Source organism: Sceloporus undulatus, chromosome 1 (assembly GCF_019175285.1).
Source record: "Sceloporus undulatus isolate JIND9_A2432 ecotype Alabama chromosome 1, SceUnd_v1.1, whole genome shotgun sequence".
Taxonomy (NCBI): Eukaryota; Metazoa; Chordata; class Lepidosauria; order Squamata; family Phrynosomatidae; genus Sceloporus; species Sceloporus undulatus.
Window position 1 is genome coordinate 561,936 of NC_056522.1, and position 19,147 is coordinate 581,082.

Here is a 19,147-nt window from a genome sequence, read left to right on the forward strand (position 1 = left end):
TCTCCCTGAGGTCTGAAATAAAGCTTGCTGGCCATCTGCAGCAGAAGCCCGCCTTGCTGGGTTGGGGAAAGGCTTCAGCCAGTTCTGACCCAATGATCCCGGCCAGCGCCTGAGGCTTCCCCTCGAGAGAGAAGCGCTTGACCGTCTCTCTTGGGGGGCTGTGCTTGCCATTTTACACCCCAGAACCCCCCCCCCCCCCCGGCCTTCCTTAATGACTGTCATGACCATGGGCTCTTGGCATCTGCTGGGGACCCAGAATCCATGGATGCTCAAGGCAGGGGTGCCCAGAGTATGTCCTTTAAGAGATGTTTGGACTTCATTTCCCAGAAGCCTCAGCCATGTTGGCCAATAGCTTGGGACTCTGGGAAGTGCAGTCCGAAACGCCTCAAAGACCACAGTTTGGGGACCACTGTTCTGATTCTTATTGTCAATTAACTCTTAAATCAAATAATTTGATTTATTCATTTTGTGTTTATTTTCTTGCTTTAACCCATTGGTCCCCCAACAGTTCTCTTTAAAGGCATTTTGGACTCCAGATCCCAGAATCCCAGGCTATTGGCCAACATGGCTGAGGCTTCTGGGAGATGAAGTCCAAACGTTTCTTAAAGGGCTTCTTTGGGGTCCACTGCTCAAGACCCATGGCACACAACGGCAAAGGGGGGAATCATCGTCATCACTATCATTACAATAATCATAGCATGATAAAACCATAGTGCGCACTTCCCCGTGACGCCACTGCGTCCTTTGACGTCACGAGTCAGGACGCCCCAGGCCCCGCCCCATAGCGGGGAAGGCGGGCCTAAGACGCCGTGACGTCAAAGGAGGGCGTGTCCGCCCCGCTTGAGGGCAGAGCGCTTCTCCCAAGATGGCGGCGCGGACGGCGGCTGGAGGGAAGGGGCGTGGCCGCTGACGTCACGTGTGGGCTGATCTCGGCCGGCGGCGCGTACGGGGGCCGCCGAGGGACTTTTGGGCGTCTTCCTCGGTCTGCTTTCGCCATGGCCGGCCACGAATACGTGAGCGCCGAGCAGCTGGCCGGCTTCGACAAGTACAAGGTAAGGCCGGGAGAGGGGCACCGCAGCTCCCATCGTCCCCATTCAGCCCTTCCAGCCAGGGAGCAGCACTGCAACGCCCATCGTCCCCAGCCGCCATGGGGTCCCCCCAGTTCCTCACTGCAGCTCCCATGATCAGCGGCAGCATCAGGTGTCTGGCACCGCATCCCCCATCATCCCCCACAGCCTCCTCCTGCCTTGTGGTGGGGATGATGGGCTTCCCAGTGCCTTTCCCTCGCCTCCTGCCCGAAGGTCTTGAACCCATTCCTGGGGAAGGGTCTCGCTGGTCACTTCGGGGCCCCTTCAGGCCCCAGAGAGGGACTGCAAGGCCCAGCAGCCCTTGGCCGACACAGACAATGAAAGGGCCCCGGGGGGGTATTTCCAGGGGTAAAGGCATCCCTGGCCCATTGGCCACGCTGGCTAGGGATGCTGGGCCTTCTGGCACGTTCCTCGTGGAGGGGGCCTGGAGGCCCCAGCTGGGGATGATGGGCTGGGCTGTCCTTCCGCATGCAAAGGGATGATGGTTTCTGGTATTTATAGCCTTCTTCCCCCCCCCCAAAAAAAAAAAGTTGGAAGTCAGAGGGTCTGGGGATGAGGATGATGGGACTCCCTCGGGGACCATCCTTCTGTCCTCATAAAGTGGCCCACTTTGTGCTCCTGCCCCATCCCTCCCCCCCACAAGAATGCCCATCATCCCCTTCCCTTGTGCTCTTCTCCCCTTGGGTTGGGCCTTGCCCCCACTGGGTTTGCCCCTCCGTCCAAGGCCTCCCAATTGCACTAAAACCCCCAAGCCCCTTGACCCCTGGTTTGAGAAGAGTCTGCTTAATGGGTTGCATGTGCCATTATCCCCATTTGGCAAAGGTGCGTCTGCAGGCGCGGGCAGATGGGCTTTCCAGTCTCATGGCGACCCATTCATAGGGCTTTCTTAGCCAAGGATTGCCAGTTCCTTCCTCCGAAATAGAGCCTCCTCGCCTGGGATTCGTGAGTGGCCTCCCATCCAGAGACTAACCAGCGCTGACCCTGCTTAGCTTCCAAGACCAGACAGGAGCTGGTGCCAGTAGAGCATTTCTGCAGCCGTGTGTGTCTCTCTGTGTGCGCATAGATATATGCGTGCATTTATGAGGGTTATGGGGAAGAAAGCCCAGACTTGGGGTGAAGGTCTGAAATGGGAAGAGCACCCGCTTCCTGGACTCCGGCTGATGCTGGCAAAAGGCAGCCTTTGGAGATCATGGTGATTTTTAGCCTTGGTGAGGATCTAAGGCACTCTGTAGAGCAGTGGTCCCCAAACTGTGCCCTTTAAGAGGTTTTGGACCTCAGCCATGTTGGCCAGTAGTCTGGGATTCTGGGAGCTGAAGTCCAAAAGCCCTTCAAGAGCACAGTTTGGGGACCACTGCTCTAGAGGGAAGGCATCTTCAAGCGCTGGAGGAAGAAAAGGAGGCTGCTTGGAGCCGGCCGATGGCACAGGCCTTCCTCCCTCATCCTCTTTGGCCCTCCGATTGGGAGGAAGCCCAGGAGGGGCCTGGCTGCTGGATGATGGGTGAAGCAATGGGATTCCCTCAGGGCCCCCCTGCACTTCCTGGTGGCCATGGAGGAGCAGTGGCCCTGGGCAAGACCCCTGGAGGCTCTTGGCTGTCTAGCTGTTGGGGCATAAGGGACTGACTGTGTTTGAAGGGAAGTGACTGTTCTTAGTCCTCTGTAGGGATGGGGGAACAGTGTGGCTTAATGGTTTGAGTGTTGGACTTTGACTCTGGAGATCAGGCTTTGGTTCCCAGCTCAGCCATGGAACCCACTGGATGACGTTGGGCAAGTCACACTCTCTCAGCCTCAGGGGAAGGCAATGGCAAGTCCCCTCCAAATAAGAAAGCCCTATGATAAGGTTGCTATAAGTCAGAAGGGACGACTTGTAGGCACATAGAATCGTAGAGCTAAAAGTGACCCCAAGGCCCATCCAGTCCAACCCTATTCTGCCATGCAGGAACTCTCAATCAAATCATCCCTGACAGATGGCCATCCAGCCATGACACACAGCAATGATGGTGCTGGTGTGGTGGTGAAGGCCAAATGGCTAATACCCAGCCTTCCCTTCCCTGCGAATGAAGGAGGTGAGGTGCCTCCTTGGCCCCAAACTGGCAAGGGATGGAGGCTGACCTTTGGCTTGACCATCTGAGGAGGGCAGCCAGAAACATGGGCCCCTGTGGAGGGCTGTTTGGGAGACCCAAGGCTGGGGTCCCAATCCCCCTGGTGCCTGGCACTCCTTTATTAGCCTGCTCCCGGGCTCCACTGCTCTCCTTTGTTAGCTTTTCTCTGTTTTGCTTCCATCCTCCCTTTTCCGGAGACTTCTTTCTTCTTCCGCTCTTCATTCGGACATAAGAGCCAGCACAGTCCATTCCAACCAGAGACTAGAACAGCTTCAAGCAACAGTTCTCCCCTTCCACAAGTGTGTTTTGTGTGTGTGTGTTCAATTTTCCTGGGTGTTTGGGCCTCCTCCCCGTCCCCCGCTCATGTCAAGATATGTGGGGTGTTCTCACTTGTGCATGGAGCCTGCTCCCCTTGCTTCTCCATGGGGGCCTATCAGTCCTCCCTGACCCAGATCAGAAGATGGGAGCCCTTGGGCCGGTTCCTCTTGGAGTTTGCAGCCTCATCCTCTGAAACTAGGCTAGACTTTCCCTCGGGACTCAGCTGTCTGCACATCCCTCTGCTCCTGATGCGAAAATCCAGCTCTGGGAGGGCACCTGGCACCAGTGGCACACTGGGCACAGCTGGAAGGGAGTGGGTGCAAGAGAGCCCCTTCCTAATTTAGGTGCTTCCTTGGAAGTAGCCTTCTCCGTGCTTTCCTGCCTTCTTTTGGAGGAGGCCACAGCGGTGCCCAGCCAGGCTTGGAAAGCTCGCTTTGTCTTTCCCTAGTTCAGGAAGGAGAGGCAGACCTTCCCCTCCTTTGCGACTTGTTCCTGGGCTACTCCGAGCGCACATGGATCGTCTGCATGCGCTGCAGTCCCTGCCAATTTGCACTGGTTTATATTATTGGCTCCGATTGCAAGGCAGTGTGTGAAAGAGACACACAGAGCCATTTGATCATTCTGAGCAGCTTGTGAGCATCACCGGAACAGAGCTCTGGAGAGCATGAGAGAAACCCCTCTTGGGAAACACGACCTGTTTGCCAGGCAAGTGGTGTTATGCTTGTAGACATGGTGAGGATGGCTAGTGGCTTTTGGTAAGCAGGTTTATTACTTTCACACATCAGCACTAGCTGACCACTGTAAAGATCTGAAAGACCTGGATGACCTTACACAGCCCCTTGGACCAGGGAGATGATTTGCATCTTTTTGGGTCCTCTTACATGTGTGTAAGTAAGCTTTATGCTTACATTTCTTTTTTAATAGCACTCCGTGCTGCATCCAAAGAAGTGGGTTCATATCCACCAAAGCACAGCAAAAGTAAAAACCAGTTACTCTTAAAGGCTGATACATTTCTTTTTTCCTCCCCCACCTTTCCTCCTTTTTGGATTTCAAAATACAAGGGATCCCTGCTGCAAGGGATCATGGCGCTTTGAACCAGCTCAGCTCCTCTTCTTTTTTCCTAAAGGCAAACACCTTTGTTGTGGTTCCTCTGCCCCTTGAATTTGGGTTTCCAGAAGTTAGGGTTAGGCAAGGTCAAGCTCATAGCACCCATCCACCCAGGAAACTATGGGCCAAGCCTGGCTTTGAATGGACCCAAAATACATTGCTGGCAAGACTGGAAGCCTTGGGAGAAGTGGCTGAGAGGTCAAGAGGGGACATGATAGCCCTCTTGAAATATTTGAAGGGATGCCTATTGAGGATGGAGCAAGCTTGTTCTCTGCTGCTCCAGAGAATAGGACCTGGAGCAGTGGATTCAAAGTACAGGAAAAAAGATTCCACCTCAACATTAGGAGGATGGTGAAGTCTCCTTTGGAAGTCTTTAAGCAGAGGCTGGATGCCATCTGTCAATGGGATGCTTTGATTTGACTTCCAGAGCTGTTTGACAGTGGAAGAGGCTACTTTCTCAGTGGAGTCCGGTGGAGTCCCCTTTTTTGGAGGCTGTTTTTAAAGAGAGGCTGGATGGCCATGTGTCCCAGAGTGACTTTGGATGGTGTGTTCCTGCGTGGCTGAAAGGGGTTGGATTGGATGACCTTTTGTGGACGCTTCTCCAGGCTAAACATCCCCAGCTCCCTAAGTCTCTCCTCATAGAGCTTCATGGTTTCCAGGCCCTTCACCATTCTGGTGGCCCTCCTTTGGAGATGCTCCAGTTTCTCAGCATCCTTTTGGAATTGTTTTGCCCAGAACTGGACACAGGATTATTCCAGGCGGGGCCTGACCAGAGCAGAATAGAATAGAGTGGCACTATGACTTCTCTTGATCTAGAGACTATTCTTCTATCGATGCAGCCTAGAATCACATTGGTCTTTTTATATTCTTCATATGTTTTTCCCCCTCCAAAGAATCACCTAATCCTAGAGTTGGAGGAGATCACTGGGGTTTCTGCACCACAGAGACCTTCCCTGGTCCCTTTTCTTGTTTGTGAGGGTGGCTGGCCCAAAAAGACAATGAGCAGATATATGGCTTCTTAAAAGTCCAGAGTCCGGCTCTGTGTGGCTGTGGCTGCCTCCTGGACTCTGGTTTCCTCCTCGGGGGGCAAAGTCCTCCTGCTTGGCGACCTCTCCTGGCGTGGGCACCCAAAAGAGCCATGACCGTGGCAGAAGATGCATGGAAGGCTCCCACTGGAACCTGGAGAAATGCTCCAAGTAGAGCTGAAGGCAATGTTTAAATGGAGGGGAAGCTGGGGGGTGTCTTCTGCTGCTCCCTTGTTTGTGGAAGGGCTTAGTTGGGCCATTGGCTGGGACCGGACCCCCCTCCCTGGCCAGAGGACCCCCGTGAAAGTGGGGAAATGGCAAATACAAAAAGCACTGTTTTTTAAACCTGAGATAATACCCGTCTAGGGATCTCTAGGTCCTCCAGTACAACTCTGTTGCTCACATCTGTCAGAGGTTGACCATAGACTTAGACTGGAGGACCTACAACTGCCTGGAGAAGTGCTCGCTCTAGGACTCTCTAGTCCCTCCAGTGCAGCCTCTGGTGAAAGATGGCCATAGAGTCACACTGGAGGACCTAGAGAGTCCTAGAGAGAATGTGTTAATCCAATAATATACTTCTAATAAAATGCAAATGATCACATTCTCAAAAGGGAAAGCCACAAATGGGGAGGGCTGGCTGTATATATACTACACCCCTGTATTTAATGGGACTTGAGCATTTTGGTATCTAGGGAGGGTCCTGGTGCCAAACCCTGGCAGACACTGGGGGCCCACTGTCATTCATTATAATTGCAGTTCCATGCCTGTTTCCCCCCCCCCCCCCCCTTATAGTTGTTGCTATTACAGGGGCAGTTTTTTATGTATTAAAAATAACAATAAAATTGTTGGGTATTTGTTTGTTTGTTTATTTGCTAGCGCTCTCACCTCCTGTCCACTTTGTTCCATCAATGTTCACTACAGACCATGAAATATAGCCTGAGCCAGCACTGGAACGCCATAGTATTCCTCCTCTTTCATTCATTTGGGCCCCACCTCACAGGAAGAGTGAAGGTATCCCCAGTTACACTGCAATTTTCATTCTTCTTCTTCTTCTTCTTCTTATTATTATTATTATCCCACCTTTCTCCAGATACAAGGACTCAAGACGGCTTGTGCTACAGCTTTGTTCTCCCGTAATTGTAATATGTTGTAATACGTAATGCATAATGTAATGTAATATGTTGGTTAGAAATTTTTTTTGTGAGCCCCCTGGGTCCCTTTCTGGGAGAAAGGTGACATAGAAATCCGATCCATAAGGGAACCAATTGTTTGTACCTGATTATTTCTTGGCCATGGTTAACAGGTTGGGCAAGTTGTTGTTGTTGTTGTTGTGTGCCTTCACATCGTTCCCAACTTAAAGATAAACCTATGATGGGTCGTCTTTGGTCTTTCTTTGTTGTCTTTCTTTGTTGAGAGTGGATTTACATTTGCCTTACTATTATTATGATTAAACTTTATTTCTAAAGCGCTGTCATTATACACAGCGCTGTACAAAGTCAGTAAAATTAAAGAGAATATAAAGGCCTGCCCAAGGCGTACATTCTAAGATAATAACAATTAAAAGAGGAATAGATAAAATTACCATATAGAAAAGCAAAAACAAATTAAAAACATCAAATATAAAACAAATTATTATTATTTAAACTTTATTTCTAAAGCGCTGTAATTCTTCTTAGGTCCAGAGTAGATTTCCATGGCCAAGAGGGGATTTGAACCCTGGTCTCCCATTATCTTAGTCCAGCACACAAGCAGCAATGTCACGCTGGAGAGAGGCTGGTATAGAATCATAGAATCATAGAGTTGGAAGAGATCCCTAAAGGTCCATCTATCCAACCCCCTTCTTCTGCCATGCAGGAACTCTCCATCAAAGCACCTCCTGTGAGAGATGGCCATCCAGCCGCTGTTTAAAGACCTCCAAGGAAAGAGACTCCACTCTACTCCAAGGAAGGAGTGTCTTCCACCCTCGAACAGCCCTTATTGTCAGCAAGTTCCTCCTAATATTTAGCTGCAATCTCGTTTCCTGGACCTTGCATAAAAGTAAGGCCTCCAAGTGGGATCCATTCCCTCTTTCCTCTTTGCTCTTTTGCCCAGTCTTCCTGGGAGGAGAGCCAAGTAGAGCAGAAAGCCAGAAAATCTTGTCTTTACAGGGAAAATGGGACGATGGCTCAGGCTCCTTCCATTACTCAAGGGATCGGAGATCGCAGATTCCAAGGTTTGCCAGATTTCTGAGGACCAGAAGTGGCCAACTTTGGCCCTAGAATCATAGAATCGTAGAGTTGAAAGAGACCGCAAGGACCATCCAGTCCAACCCCATTGTGCCATGCAGGAAATCCAAATCAAAGCATCCCCATTGACAGATGGCCATCCAGCCTCCATTTGAAGACCTCCAAGGAGGGAGACACCACTGCACTCCGAGGAAGGAGTTTGTTCTTCTGTCACACAGCCCTTACTCTCAGGAAGTTCCTCCTAATGTTTTGGTGGAATCTCTTTTCCTGCAGCTTGCATCCATTGCTCCTGGTCCTGTTCTCTGGAGCAACAGAAAACAAGCTTGCTCCCTCCTCAATATGACATCCCTTCAAATATTCAAACAGGGCTCTCATATCCCCTCTTAACCTTCTCTTCTCCAGGTTAAACATCCCCAGCTCCCTAAGTCCTTGCTCATAGGGCTTCATGGTTTCCAGACCCTTGACCATCTTGGTTGCCCTCCTTTGGACACATGGCTCCAGTTTCTCAACATCCTTTTTGAATTGTGTGGCCCAGAACTGGACACAGGATTATTCCAGGTGGAGCCTGACCAAAGCAGAATAGACTGGCACTATGACTTCCCTTGATCTAGACACTATACTTTTATTGATGCAGCCTAAAATCGCATTGGCCTTTTTAGCTGCCGCATCGCACTGTTCACTCATGTTCAACTTATCATCTACTTGGACTCCTAGATCCCTTTCACAGGTAGTTTCATTCAGCCAGGTGTCCCCCATAAACCTATATCTGTGCATTTCATTTTTTTCGCCCTAAGTGCAGTACCTTACATTTCTCCGTGTTGAATTTCATTTTGTTAGCTTTAGCTTCAGGTCATTTTGAATCTTGATCCTGTCCTCTGGAGTATTAGCTATTCCTCCTAATTTGGTGTCATCTGCAAATTTGATAAGTATGCTCCCAATTCTGTCATCCAAGCCATTGATAAAGATGTTGAATAGCACTGGGCCCAGGACAGAGCCCAACTGGACACCCCACTGGTCACTTCTCTCCAGGATGAAAAGGAGCCATTGTTGAGCACCCTTTGGGTTCGGCCGGTCAACCAATTACAGATCCATTTAACAGTTCCTTTGTCTAGCCCACATTTTACAAGCTTGTTTGCAAGAATGTCATGGGGAACCTTGTCAAAGGCCTTACTGAAATCAAGATCTACTACATCCACAGCATTCCCTTCATCTACCAAGATGGTCATTTTATCAAAGAAGGAGATGGCATGACTTCTTTCTCTGAAACCCATGTTGACTTTTTGTGATGATGGCATTGCCTTCTAGATGTTCACAGACTCTCCATTTAATGATCTGCTCCAGAATCTTTCCTGGGATTGATCTCAGACTAACTGGAGGATAATTGTTGGGATCCTCTTTCTTCCCCTTTTTGAAGATGGGGACAATGTTTGCCCTCCTCCAGTCGGCTGGGATCTCTCCTCTTCTCCAGGAGTCCTCAAAGACTATTATTGCCAATGGCTCCGATATGACATTTGCCAGTTCTTTTAGTTCCCTTGGATGGAGTTCATCTGGTCCTGGAGACTTAAATTCATTTAGATTAATAAGGTGTTCCTCTACTATCTCTTTACTTATTCTGTGCTGAAATTCCCCTATTCTGTCCTCTGCTCCATTATCTTCAGGTTGAGCCCCTTTTCCTTTTCTGAGAAGACGGAGGCAAAGAAGGTCTTGAGTAACTCTGCCTTTTCTCTGTCTTCTGTTAGCATTTTGCCATCTTCTGCATGCAGTGAACCTACCGTTTCCTTCTTCTTCCGTTTGCTGCGGACATATCCAAAAAAGCCCTTTTTGTTCTTCTTAACCTCTCTAGCAAGACTGAGTTCATTCTGCGCTTGAGCTTTTCTGACTTTTCCCTACAAATGCCTGCTATTTCTTTGAATTCCTTTTTGTGATTTCCCCCTTTTTCCATTTCTTATACATCTTCCGTTTCAAACTCATCTCAGTTGAAAGTTCCTTAGTCTTCCATCCTGGTTTCTTGAGACACCTCCCGTTTTTCTTCCTCACTGGAACTGTTTGAAATTGTGCCTTCAGTATCTCCCTTTTGAGAAAGTCCCATCCGTCCTGAACTCCTTTATCTTTTAGTATTACTGACCATGGAGTCGCCCTCAATACTTCTCTAAGTTTACTGAAATCCGCTCTCCTAAAGTCTAGGATGCGTGTCTGACTCTGCCTGGCTTCTCCTTTCCATTGTACAACAAACTCCAGGAGAACATGGTCACTTCCACCGAAGGATCCCACCACTTGCACCCCATTAACCAAGTCATCCTTGTTGGTTAGGATCAGATCTAAAATAGCTGACCCCCTTGTTGCCTCTTCCACCTTTTGGACCATGAAATTGTCTTCCAGGCAAGTGAGGAATTTGCTAGACCTTGAGGATCTGGCTGAGTTTGACTTCCAGCAAATATCAGGGTAGTTGAAGTCGCCCATCACTACTACATCTCTCTTTTCTGAATCTATGGGTCATCCCCTGAGTGGGGAGGGAGGGATGGATGGAGGAGAGAGGCAGGCAGCACAGAGCAGACCCATGTAGGGTGACGCTGTGGACCCTCCTGCGATTGCCAGAGACCCCCCCCCCCCCCGGCCCTCCGATTTCTGACCCACATATTTGGGTGCTTGTACAAAGGATTGGTGTGGAGAAGAAAGGGGATTTGTGTGCTGGTGCGGTAGGGGAATGGGATGTCTGATTACACATCTTGGAGGGATGAGGTTGTGTTTGGTGCACAAGTATAAAACAGTGGTCAAGAGTCCACAGAATCATAAGAGTTGGAAGAGACCCCAAGAGCCATCCAGTCCTACCCTCCTTCTGCCATGCAGGAACTCACAATCAAAGCATTCCTGACAGATGGCCATCCAGCCTCTGTTTAAAGACCTCTAAGGAAGGAGACTCCATTACACTCTGAGGAAGGAGTGTGTTCCTCTGTCGGACAGCCCTTGTGTTAACATCCTAATGTTGAGCTGCAATCTCTTTTCCTGGAGCTTGCACCCATTGCTCCATTGTGTCCTATTTTCTGGAGCAGCAGAAAACAAGCTTGCTCCATCCGCAATATGATGTCCCTTCTAATATTTAAACATGGCTATCATGTGCAGAGAAGGACGGTGTGGTTGAGCGCTTGGGAGAGAGATTCTTGTGGCTTTTCTTTGTGGTGAGAACGGTTGTATGTGACCTGGGGTGCTTTTCCTATCCAGTTTGTTCTGTGAAATAATGAATTTGTGTTTCTATGTGTTTCTGCAGAAAAAATGGATCTGCGGTGCTCTGCCTTGGACTTGGGGGGCTTTTGGCCTTGCTGGCTGGGAGGGTCCCAGTAGTGGCCAAAAGTAACTTCCCCAAGACCTGCTCCTTTGCTTCCCTTCATGGGTTGTACTGAAGGAAAGTGCAGGTGTGTTTACTTCTATCCACCTTGAAAATGGAATTGATGGGCTCTTGCTGTCCGTCTCAGTGGAAGGAACCCTGGATCTAGGGACCCATTGCGGATGCTTCTCTTCCAAGGTCTGGTGTGCCATGGCTTCAAAGCTGCGCCATTTCTTCCAGCGTTCAGAGCTGAAGCCTAAATCAGCAGAACATTTAAAATTCCCTCGGGATTTGCAAGGCTAAAAATAATTTGCACCCCTTAGGGTCCGGCGCAACTTTGGCGCGTGGCAAACAAATTAACGGGAGACGCCTGGCAGCTGCTTTGGAAAACTGCCCCTGGTCAGAGTCAGCCAGGGACACTCTGCCTGCAAGAAGGTCAGCGGTTCAGAGAAGCGCTATTTGGGTTTCGATGTGGAGTGAATCACTTTGCGCAGCATCACTCCTTTCCCTCCTAGGCCCAGGTCCTAGACTGGGATTACATGATTATGGGAATCTCCACATCTCCACATGCAGCATTACGCACTGGTTATTAAATTTGCAGATGACAGCAGGTTAGGAGGAGTAACTAACACCCCAGAGAAGAGGATCAAAATTCAGAACCACCTGAATAGACTAGAAAGCAGGGCCATAACTAACAAAATGAACTTTAACAGGGAGAAAGGTACTGCATTTAGGTAGGAAAAATGAAATGTATAGATATAGGCTGAGGGACACTTGGCTTTAGGAGACTTCTACGGAGACTGTGGTGGAGTCTCCCTCTTTGGAGGTCTTTAAGCAGAGGCTGGATGGCCAGCTGTGATTGGGGATGTTTTGATGGAGGGTTCCTGCATGGCAGAAGAAAGGGGTTGGACTGGATGTCCCTTTTTGGGGTCTCTCCCATCTCTGTGGTTCAAGAGCATTGTGTTGAATGGTAACATTTGGTGATATGGACCAACATATACAGTCATTCCACATGACTTTGAATTGAATATGGACATTCCTCTCCAGGCAATAATGTCCAACTGCTTCCCTTTTATTATGTATGTATGTATGTATGTGTTCATTTGTTTACTTGATTTGCATCCTACCTCTCAGCAGACCCTACAGCATTATCAAAAAAACAAGGTATAATTAGAATTAACAACAAGATTAAAGCAGAATTAAAGCTGGGTGTGTTTAGCCTGGAGAAGAAAAGGTGAAAAGGAGACATGATAGCCCTGTTTAAATATTTGAAGGCAGGTCATGTTGAGGACAGAGCCACTTGTTTTCTGCTGCTCCAGAGAATAGGACCCAGAGTCTCAATAGATGCAAACTGCAGGAAAAGAGATTCCACTTAAAGATTAGGAAGAACTGCCTGACAGTAAATGCTGTTCAGCCATAGAAGATGCTTCTCCTTGGAGATTTTGGTGGAGTCTCCTCCTTTGGAGGCTGGATGTCCATCTCTCTCAGGGAGGGCTTGGAAGGTGTCTTCCTTCATGGCAAAAGGGCCTTGGAATGGCCAACTCTTATGATTCAGTGAAAAACACTCATCGTGGTTTTTAAAAATGCATTAAAAACCTGTCACTACCACAATCCCCTTCTGCAATGCAGATGTTCAGCCAAAGACCTGCCTAAAAAGGCCTTAGGCTGCCAGACCCTTTTGCGGGAGGAGATTCCCCAATTTGGGAGCAGCCCTGGGCCTTCCCCAAATGTCCCTTTGAGGCTGATGGGACCCAGAGACAGCCTCGGCCCCACTGCAAGTTCCGCTGGGTCCCTTTGCAGGAGGAAGGCACCATTGGCATCCTGGCCAGAGAGATTATTTGGGGAGCAAAAGGCGGCTGAGCTCCTTGTGCGGGAGGAGGCAGGCAGCCATTGGGTTATATGTACCCCTTCCCCAATTGCTCAGGAGGGCCTATGGAGTTCAAAATGGAGGGCCCCCCAATGACCCTGTAACATTGTAAAAATCTGCTCTCCCTTTGGGAAGTCAAAGGCTTTCATGGCCGGCACCCATAGTTTTTTGTGGGTTTTTTGGGCTCTGAGGCCGTGTTCTAGAAGAGTTTGTTTCTGATGTTTCAACAACAGAACAGTCCACAGAATAACATGGAACTCGCTTCCTCTCAGCCGACAGTATATATGCCCCACTCTCTTCCATGCCAGCGTTCTCTGAAGATGCCAGTTACGGCTGATGGCAAAACGCCAGGAAGAAACTCTTCCAGAACACAGCCTCATCGCCCGAAAAACCTACAAGACACTATGCTCTCCCTTCAGTTTGGACAGTTTGTTGGGAAGAGAAGAAGTGTCTAATTATTCCTTTATTTATTTCACTTCTGTGCCGCCTTTCTCCCAAGAAGGGACCCAAGGCAGATCGGGAGACAAATCCTGCATAAAACATTACAATAAGCATAAAATCAATTTAAAAAATGAAGTTAAAAGCACCACTAAAACACATGCGCACCCCATACAGGACTGCCCTGTCCTGCTTATATGTTTAAAAGCCTGCTTACATACAAATGTTTTAGCTTTTGGCGAAATGCAAGGAGGGAGGGGGCCAGCCGTTCTGACCATTAAGTAATATCGGTGCCGCCATGGAATTGGCGAAAGCCCCGTCAGATGAGGAGGGAGAAGGCGGCAAACGCCTGGGAAAGGAGGAGCCCGGAAGCTGCGGAAATCCTGGAGGGTTTTGGGGAGAGGCCTGGAATGGCCAGCCCAAGACCTGGTCAGACTGGTTCTGTCTCAGCCCGGTTTAATGCAATGCCTTGCCTCCCGCAGCTCAGGAGACAGAAGATGTTGTTGTTGTGTACCTTGAGATCTTTTGAGCCTATCATAGACAGCAGAAAGAGACGAAATGAAGTCTCTGACTTCCTCTTCCCAGCCCAGAGCAAGTCCTCTAGGAATTGTCTTCCTTTTGGGAGGAGGTTGAGTGAGAATCTTCCTCCTAGTAGTAAGTTGCTCCCTGGGGCCTCTCAGGAGGAGGAATGTGCAGCGTAAACTCAGGAATGTCTGCCAGTTGTTTACATCCCAAGATAAGAAGCCCCAAAGCGCCAACCTGCTTTGCCTTTCTCTTTGGCTGGGCATGTCCTGCTAAGAAGGCCTCTGGAGATGGCTTCTCAAGACCAGGCGGGGGGGGGCGGGGGGAGGGTCAAGGACTCAGCCTTATTTAGGGAAAGAAATGCATTTGGCATAAACTAGAATCTGAGCAGAACGGGGGAGCCCTGAGCCACCAGTTCCTGCAATCTAATATAGTTTGCCAAGGATGCCAAATCCCAAATGCAGCGGGCAAGCACTCTGGGAACATTCCAGAAAGTGAACCAATTTGATAGATGCCAGTTGGTCCTGGGCAGCCTCCTGCGAGGCAAACACCATTCCCCAGTCCTTGCTATGTATGGCGTTGTGGAAAACAAAATACTGCATACCTTCACTGCATCAGCTTGCTCTTATGGAGGAAGACCTAGACCAAGGGAAGTCATAGTGCCACTCTATTCTGCTTTGGTCGGGCCTCACCTGGAATAATACTCTGTTCAGTTCTGGGCATCACAATTCAAAAAGGATGTTGAGAAACTGGAGCGTATCCAAAGGAGGGACATCAAAATGGTGAAGGGTCTGGAAACCATGAAGCCCTATGAGGAGAAACTTAGGGAGATGCTGGGTATGTTTAGCTTGGAGAAGAGATGTTTAAGAGGTGACAGGATAGCCCTGTTTAGGTATTTGAAAGGGTGTCATATTGAGGATGGAGCAAGCTTGTTTTCTGCTCCTCCAGAGAATAGGACCTGGAGCAATAGATGGAAGCTATAGGAAAAGGGATTCCACCTCAACATTAGGAGGTGAAGGGGGAAGAGTCTGGAAACTATGGGGCTGTACAAACAGCCCATTCAGGGGCAGCTCTGTGCCACCCCTGGAAGCGCTTGGTTGGGAATGCGGCAGCTGCACACCATGGGCCTTATGATGCCCGTCGTGTGCAACACCATGTAAGTGCTGCACATGGCGGATGCCATTGTGGCGCACCCTGTGTAAATGGAGGCACTCCAAGGTGGCACCTGCAGCACACAGTAGGGTTTGGGAGTGTGTGAACACTCCGCCCTACTGCAGCCCTAGTTCGGGCCCAGGCTGGCAGAAAGTGCCAGTCTTTCCAGGCCCTATGTCTTATGAAGAGAGACTTAGGGAGCTGAGTATGTTTAGCCTGGAGAAGAGGTAATATGATAGCCCTATTTAAGTATTTGATGGGATGTCATCTTGAGGCTGGAGCAAGCTGGTTTCCTGCTGCTCCAGAGAAATAGCACATGGAGCAATGGATGCAAGCTGCAGGAAAAGAGATTCCACCTCAACATTAGGAAGATCTTCCTGACAGTAAGAGCTGTTTGATTGTGGAAGATGTGGCCTCAGAGTCTGGTGGAGTCTCCTCCTTTGGAGGTTTTTAAAGAGAGGCTAGATGTTGAAGGCGTTCATGGCCGACATCCATAGTGTTTGTGGGTTTTTCAGGCTATGTGGCCATGTTCTAGAAGAGTTTATTCTTAACCTTTCGCCAGCATCTGTGGCTGGCATCTTCATTCTCTGAAGATGCCAGCCACAGATGCAGGCAAGACATCAGGAATAAATTCTTCTAGAACATGGCCACATAGCCTGAAAAACCCACAAAAACCGAGAGGCTAGATGGCTATCTCTCGGGGTGCTTTGATTGTGATTTCCTGCCTGGCAGAATGGGGTTATTCTGGACGGACCCTGGGGGTCTCTTCCAATTCTATGATTCTTAGACTAAGGCACTATAAAATGCAAAAACCTTTTGTTAGGCTACCCACATGAATCCACATCTGCTTCCCATTCACTGGCTTTGGTCAGCTCCTGGTGGCCATGTTGCCCTTCTCTTCCCTGTTTCACAGCCTCCGAAATCTTAAGACTTCAGGCTTGTGTTTAGGAAAGGGCTAAGCTGTAAGCTACTCTGTGGCTTGGCTTGCTCATGAATTGCTGGCGATGAGCCACACATGGTTGGCCAGACTGTGTTTGGGACATTCCTTGCCCTGGTTTCACAGCTTCCCAAGTATTAACAACAGGAGTCATAGAAGCATAAGAGTTGGAAGAGACCACAAGGGCCATCCAGTCCAATAGTTTTGGGCCATCAGCAATTTGGATTCGGTCCGGGAATCCAAGTGATGTTAGTTATTACTGGTGGTTATAATCTCCCCTTCTCCAAAGAAAACTAAAACAATGTGGGGGGGAAACCATAGGAAAGTTAAAATATATTTCAGCCCCCCATAGAATTCCTTTGAAACACACTGACAGTCAAGAGAGCTTTGGTTTTGCATGGCAGCGGGTTGGACAGCATGGCTCTTAGGGGTCTCTTGCAACTGAGTGTATGAAATGCAGACTGTAGAGCACAGTCCCCAAAGGCCCATGGAAGCCACACAACAAATCTTTGCCTCCCCATCTGACTAAGCCCATCTGAAAAGGGCATCCGGGAGCTGAAGAGCAGCCACCAAAAAGGCCCTGTGTCCTGTCTCCATCGGACAGATGGAAGGAAGGGCCTCCCATGAAGACCTAGAAACCTTGGCAGGCTGAATGGAGGGAACACCTTCCTCCAGGTCACCTGGACCCTTGGGCCGCCGTATAGGGCCTTATTGGTCATCACCAGACTCATGGCAAGCCGCTGCGGCGTCTTCAGATCAGACAAGGATCCGGTGGGACGCACAGCGAGGAGAGTGGGCAAAGTGCACCTCCCAGTATTTTGGACTATACTTCCCAGCATTCTTTGCAGTTGCGGCCCTTGGGAGTGTGCAGAGTATAACATGGGGGGCTGGGGGGTAAAGATGGTAGAGGAGGTGGCCAAGGGAAGCAAGTCCTTCAGCAGAGCACCATTGTTTGCAGTTGGGGAATGTGCCAGGCACTGTTTTCTGCCTCTTGCGCTATTTAGTCCTGATGTGCTCAAGAAAAATGCCTTTCTTTGTTCATCCTGGAAATGGAATCAGTTCCTCTGGGGGAGGATGGATGGACAGCCCTCTGTGGTTCTCAGTAGCACAAAGCATTGTCTTTATTGGTGTCGGGTGGGAATCCTGCAGCCCATGCAATGTTGTTGGACTGCATCTCCCAGGAGCCCCAGTTGACCCTCCTAATGGCAGGGAGTGATGGGCCTTGCAGTTCAACCTCATCTGGAGGGAGGACACAGTTCCCACCCTGGTCTGGAAATTTCCTGAGGTGTGGATGCCAAGATAGGTTGGGAGCAGTAGTGCCCAAAAGTAACTTCCCTAGGCTTTGTTCCTCCCTTGGTCTGTAATGGCTCACAAAGAAGAGTCCGGGTTCATTTCCTTTCCTTTCATCCCCTTGAAAATGGAATTGTTCAGCATTTGCTGCCCGTCTGAATGCAAGGAACCCTAACCGTGCCACTCTTTTCTGCTTTGGCCAGGCCCCTCCTGGAATAATCCCGGGTCCAGTTCTGGGCAAAACAATTCAAAAAGGAGGTTGAGAAACAGGAGAGTGTCCAGAGGGGTCCACCATAATGGTGAAGGGCCTGGAAACCATGAAGCCCTGTGAGGGGAGACTTCAGGAGCTTGGGATGTTTAGCCTGGAGAAGAGATGGTTAAGAGGTGATATGATAGCCCTGTTTACGTATTTGAAGGGGGGTCACATTGAGGATGGAGCAAGCTTGTTTTCTGCCACTATAGAGACAAGAACACATAGCAATGGATGCAAGAACCAGGAAAAGAGATCCCACGTCAACATTAGGAGGGACTTCCTGACAGTAATAAATGTTTGAAGGTGTAAGAGGCTTTCTTGGAGTCTGGTTGAGCCTCCTTCTTTGGAGGTCTTTAAACAGAGGCTGGATGGCCATCTGTCAATGGGGATGCTTTGATTGTGAATTCCTGCATGGCAGAAGAAGGGGGTTGGACTGCATGGCCCCTGGGGTCTCTTCCACTTCTGTGATTCTATGAATCCCTCCCAGGCCTCTGCCCCAAGTGTGGGATGTGCCAGGGAGCCCAGGCGGTGGCCGTTCCTCCGTGGCATCCTGGCTCTCACCTGCGGAGGGAGGTCCTGTACCTTTGGGCCCCAGGTGTGCAGCAGGAGTTCAGCCCGGTGGCCTTTGCTCTCCCTGGTGCAGCCTGTGCCACATTTGTGTGCTGCTTCTGCCAGCCACACGTTGAAGCCCACCCGCTCTGGGAAGGAGGCCACTTCCCTTCCGCCACTGTATTCTTGCATAATTGACCAGGTTGGCTTTCCTGGCCTTGTTGCTATCCAGGGAGCTTCAGGTTGTGGGTCAAAGAGGGAAAGGCATCAGGTGCTGCAGCCGTCCTGTTTATTGGTTTAATTTACACCCTGCCCTTCTCCCTCCCAAGATGGTGCAAACACTTTAATAGCAGTACAGTTTTTAAACCCTCTTAATATACAAATTAATACACAACTAGCTAATTTGAAAACACAAGTTAAAAGCACAAGTTAAGACAGCATTAAAAAGCATTCGAAACATGATGAAATAGCTTTATCTGCTGTCGCCAAATGCCTTCTTAAATAAATTTTAACAAGTCCTCACATGCCGGAGGAAAGATACCAGGAAGGATCCCTTGTTGGTTGGTTGGATTATGGGGGACACCTGGCTGAATGAAAGGGATCTAGGAGTCCAAGTAGACCACAAGTTGAACATGAGTCAACAGTATGATCTGGCAGCTAAAAAGGCCAATGCGATTCTAGTCTGCATCAATAGAAGTATACAGTGGTGCCTCGGGTTATGAAAGTAATTCGTTCCGCGGCCGCTTTCGTAACCCGAAAAGCCTTCGTAAGCCGAAATGCCATAGGCGCTAATGGGGAAAAGCTGCGATTCCGTGTAAAATAGCGCCGAAAAGCACCAAAAGTTTTTTCGTAACCCGAAAAAACATTCGTAACCCGGAACAATTATTTCTTATGTGATTTTTTTCGTATCCCGAAAATTTCGTAACCTGGGTATTTCGTATCCCGAGGTACCACG

General features: G+C 49.4%; 1 protein-coding gene across 2 annotated transcripts in view; it reads left to right on the forward strand.

The window, feature by feature from the left end:
• Positions 1 to 904: 904 nt before the first annotated feature.
• Positions 905 to 19,147, forward strand: part of SELENOI (selenoprotein I) — a 78,435-nt gene continuing 60,192 nt past the window's right edge. For both annotated transcript variants that reach the window (XM_042464744.1, XM_042464752.1), the window contains exon 1: positions 905 to 1,052. In XM_042464744.1, coding sequence (XP_042320678.1) covers positions 996 to 1,052 — 57 coding nt within the window. In that variant the 5' untranslated portion in view covers positions 905 to 995. The remainder of the gene's footprint in view (positions 1,053 to 19,147) is intronic.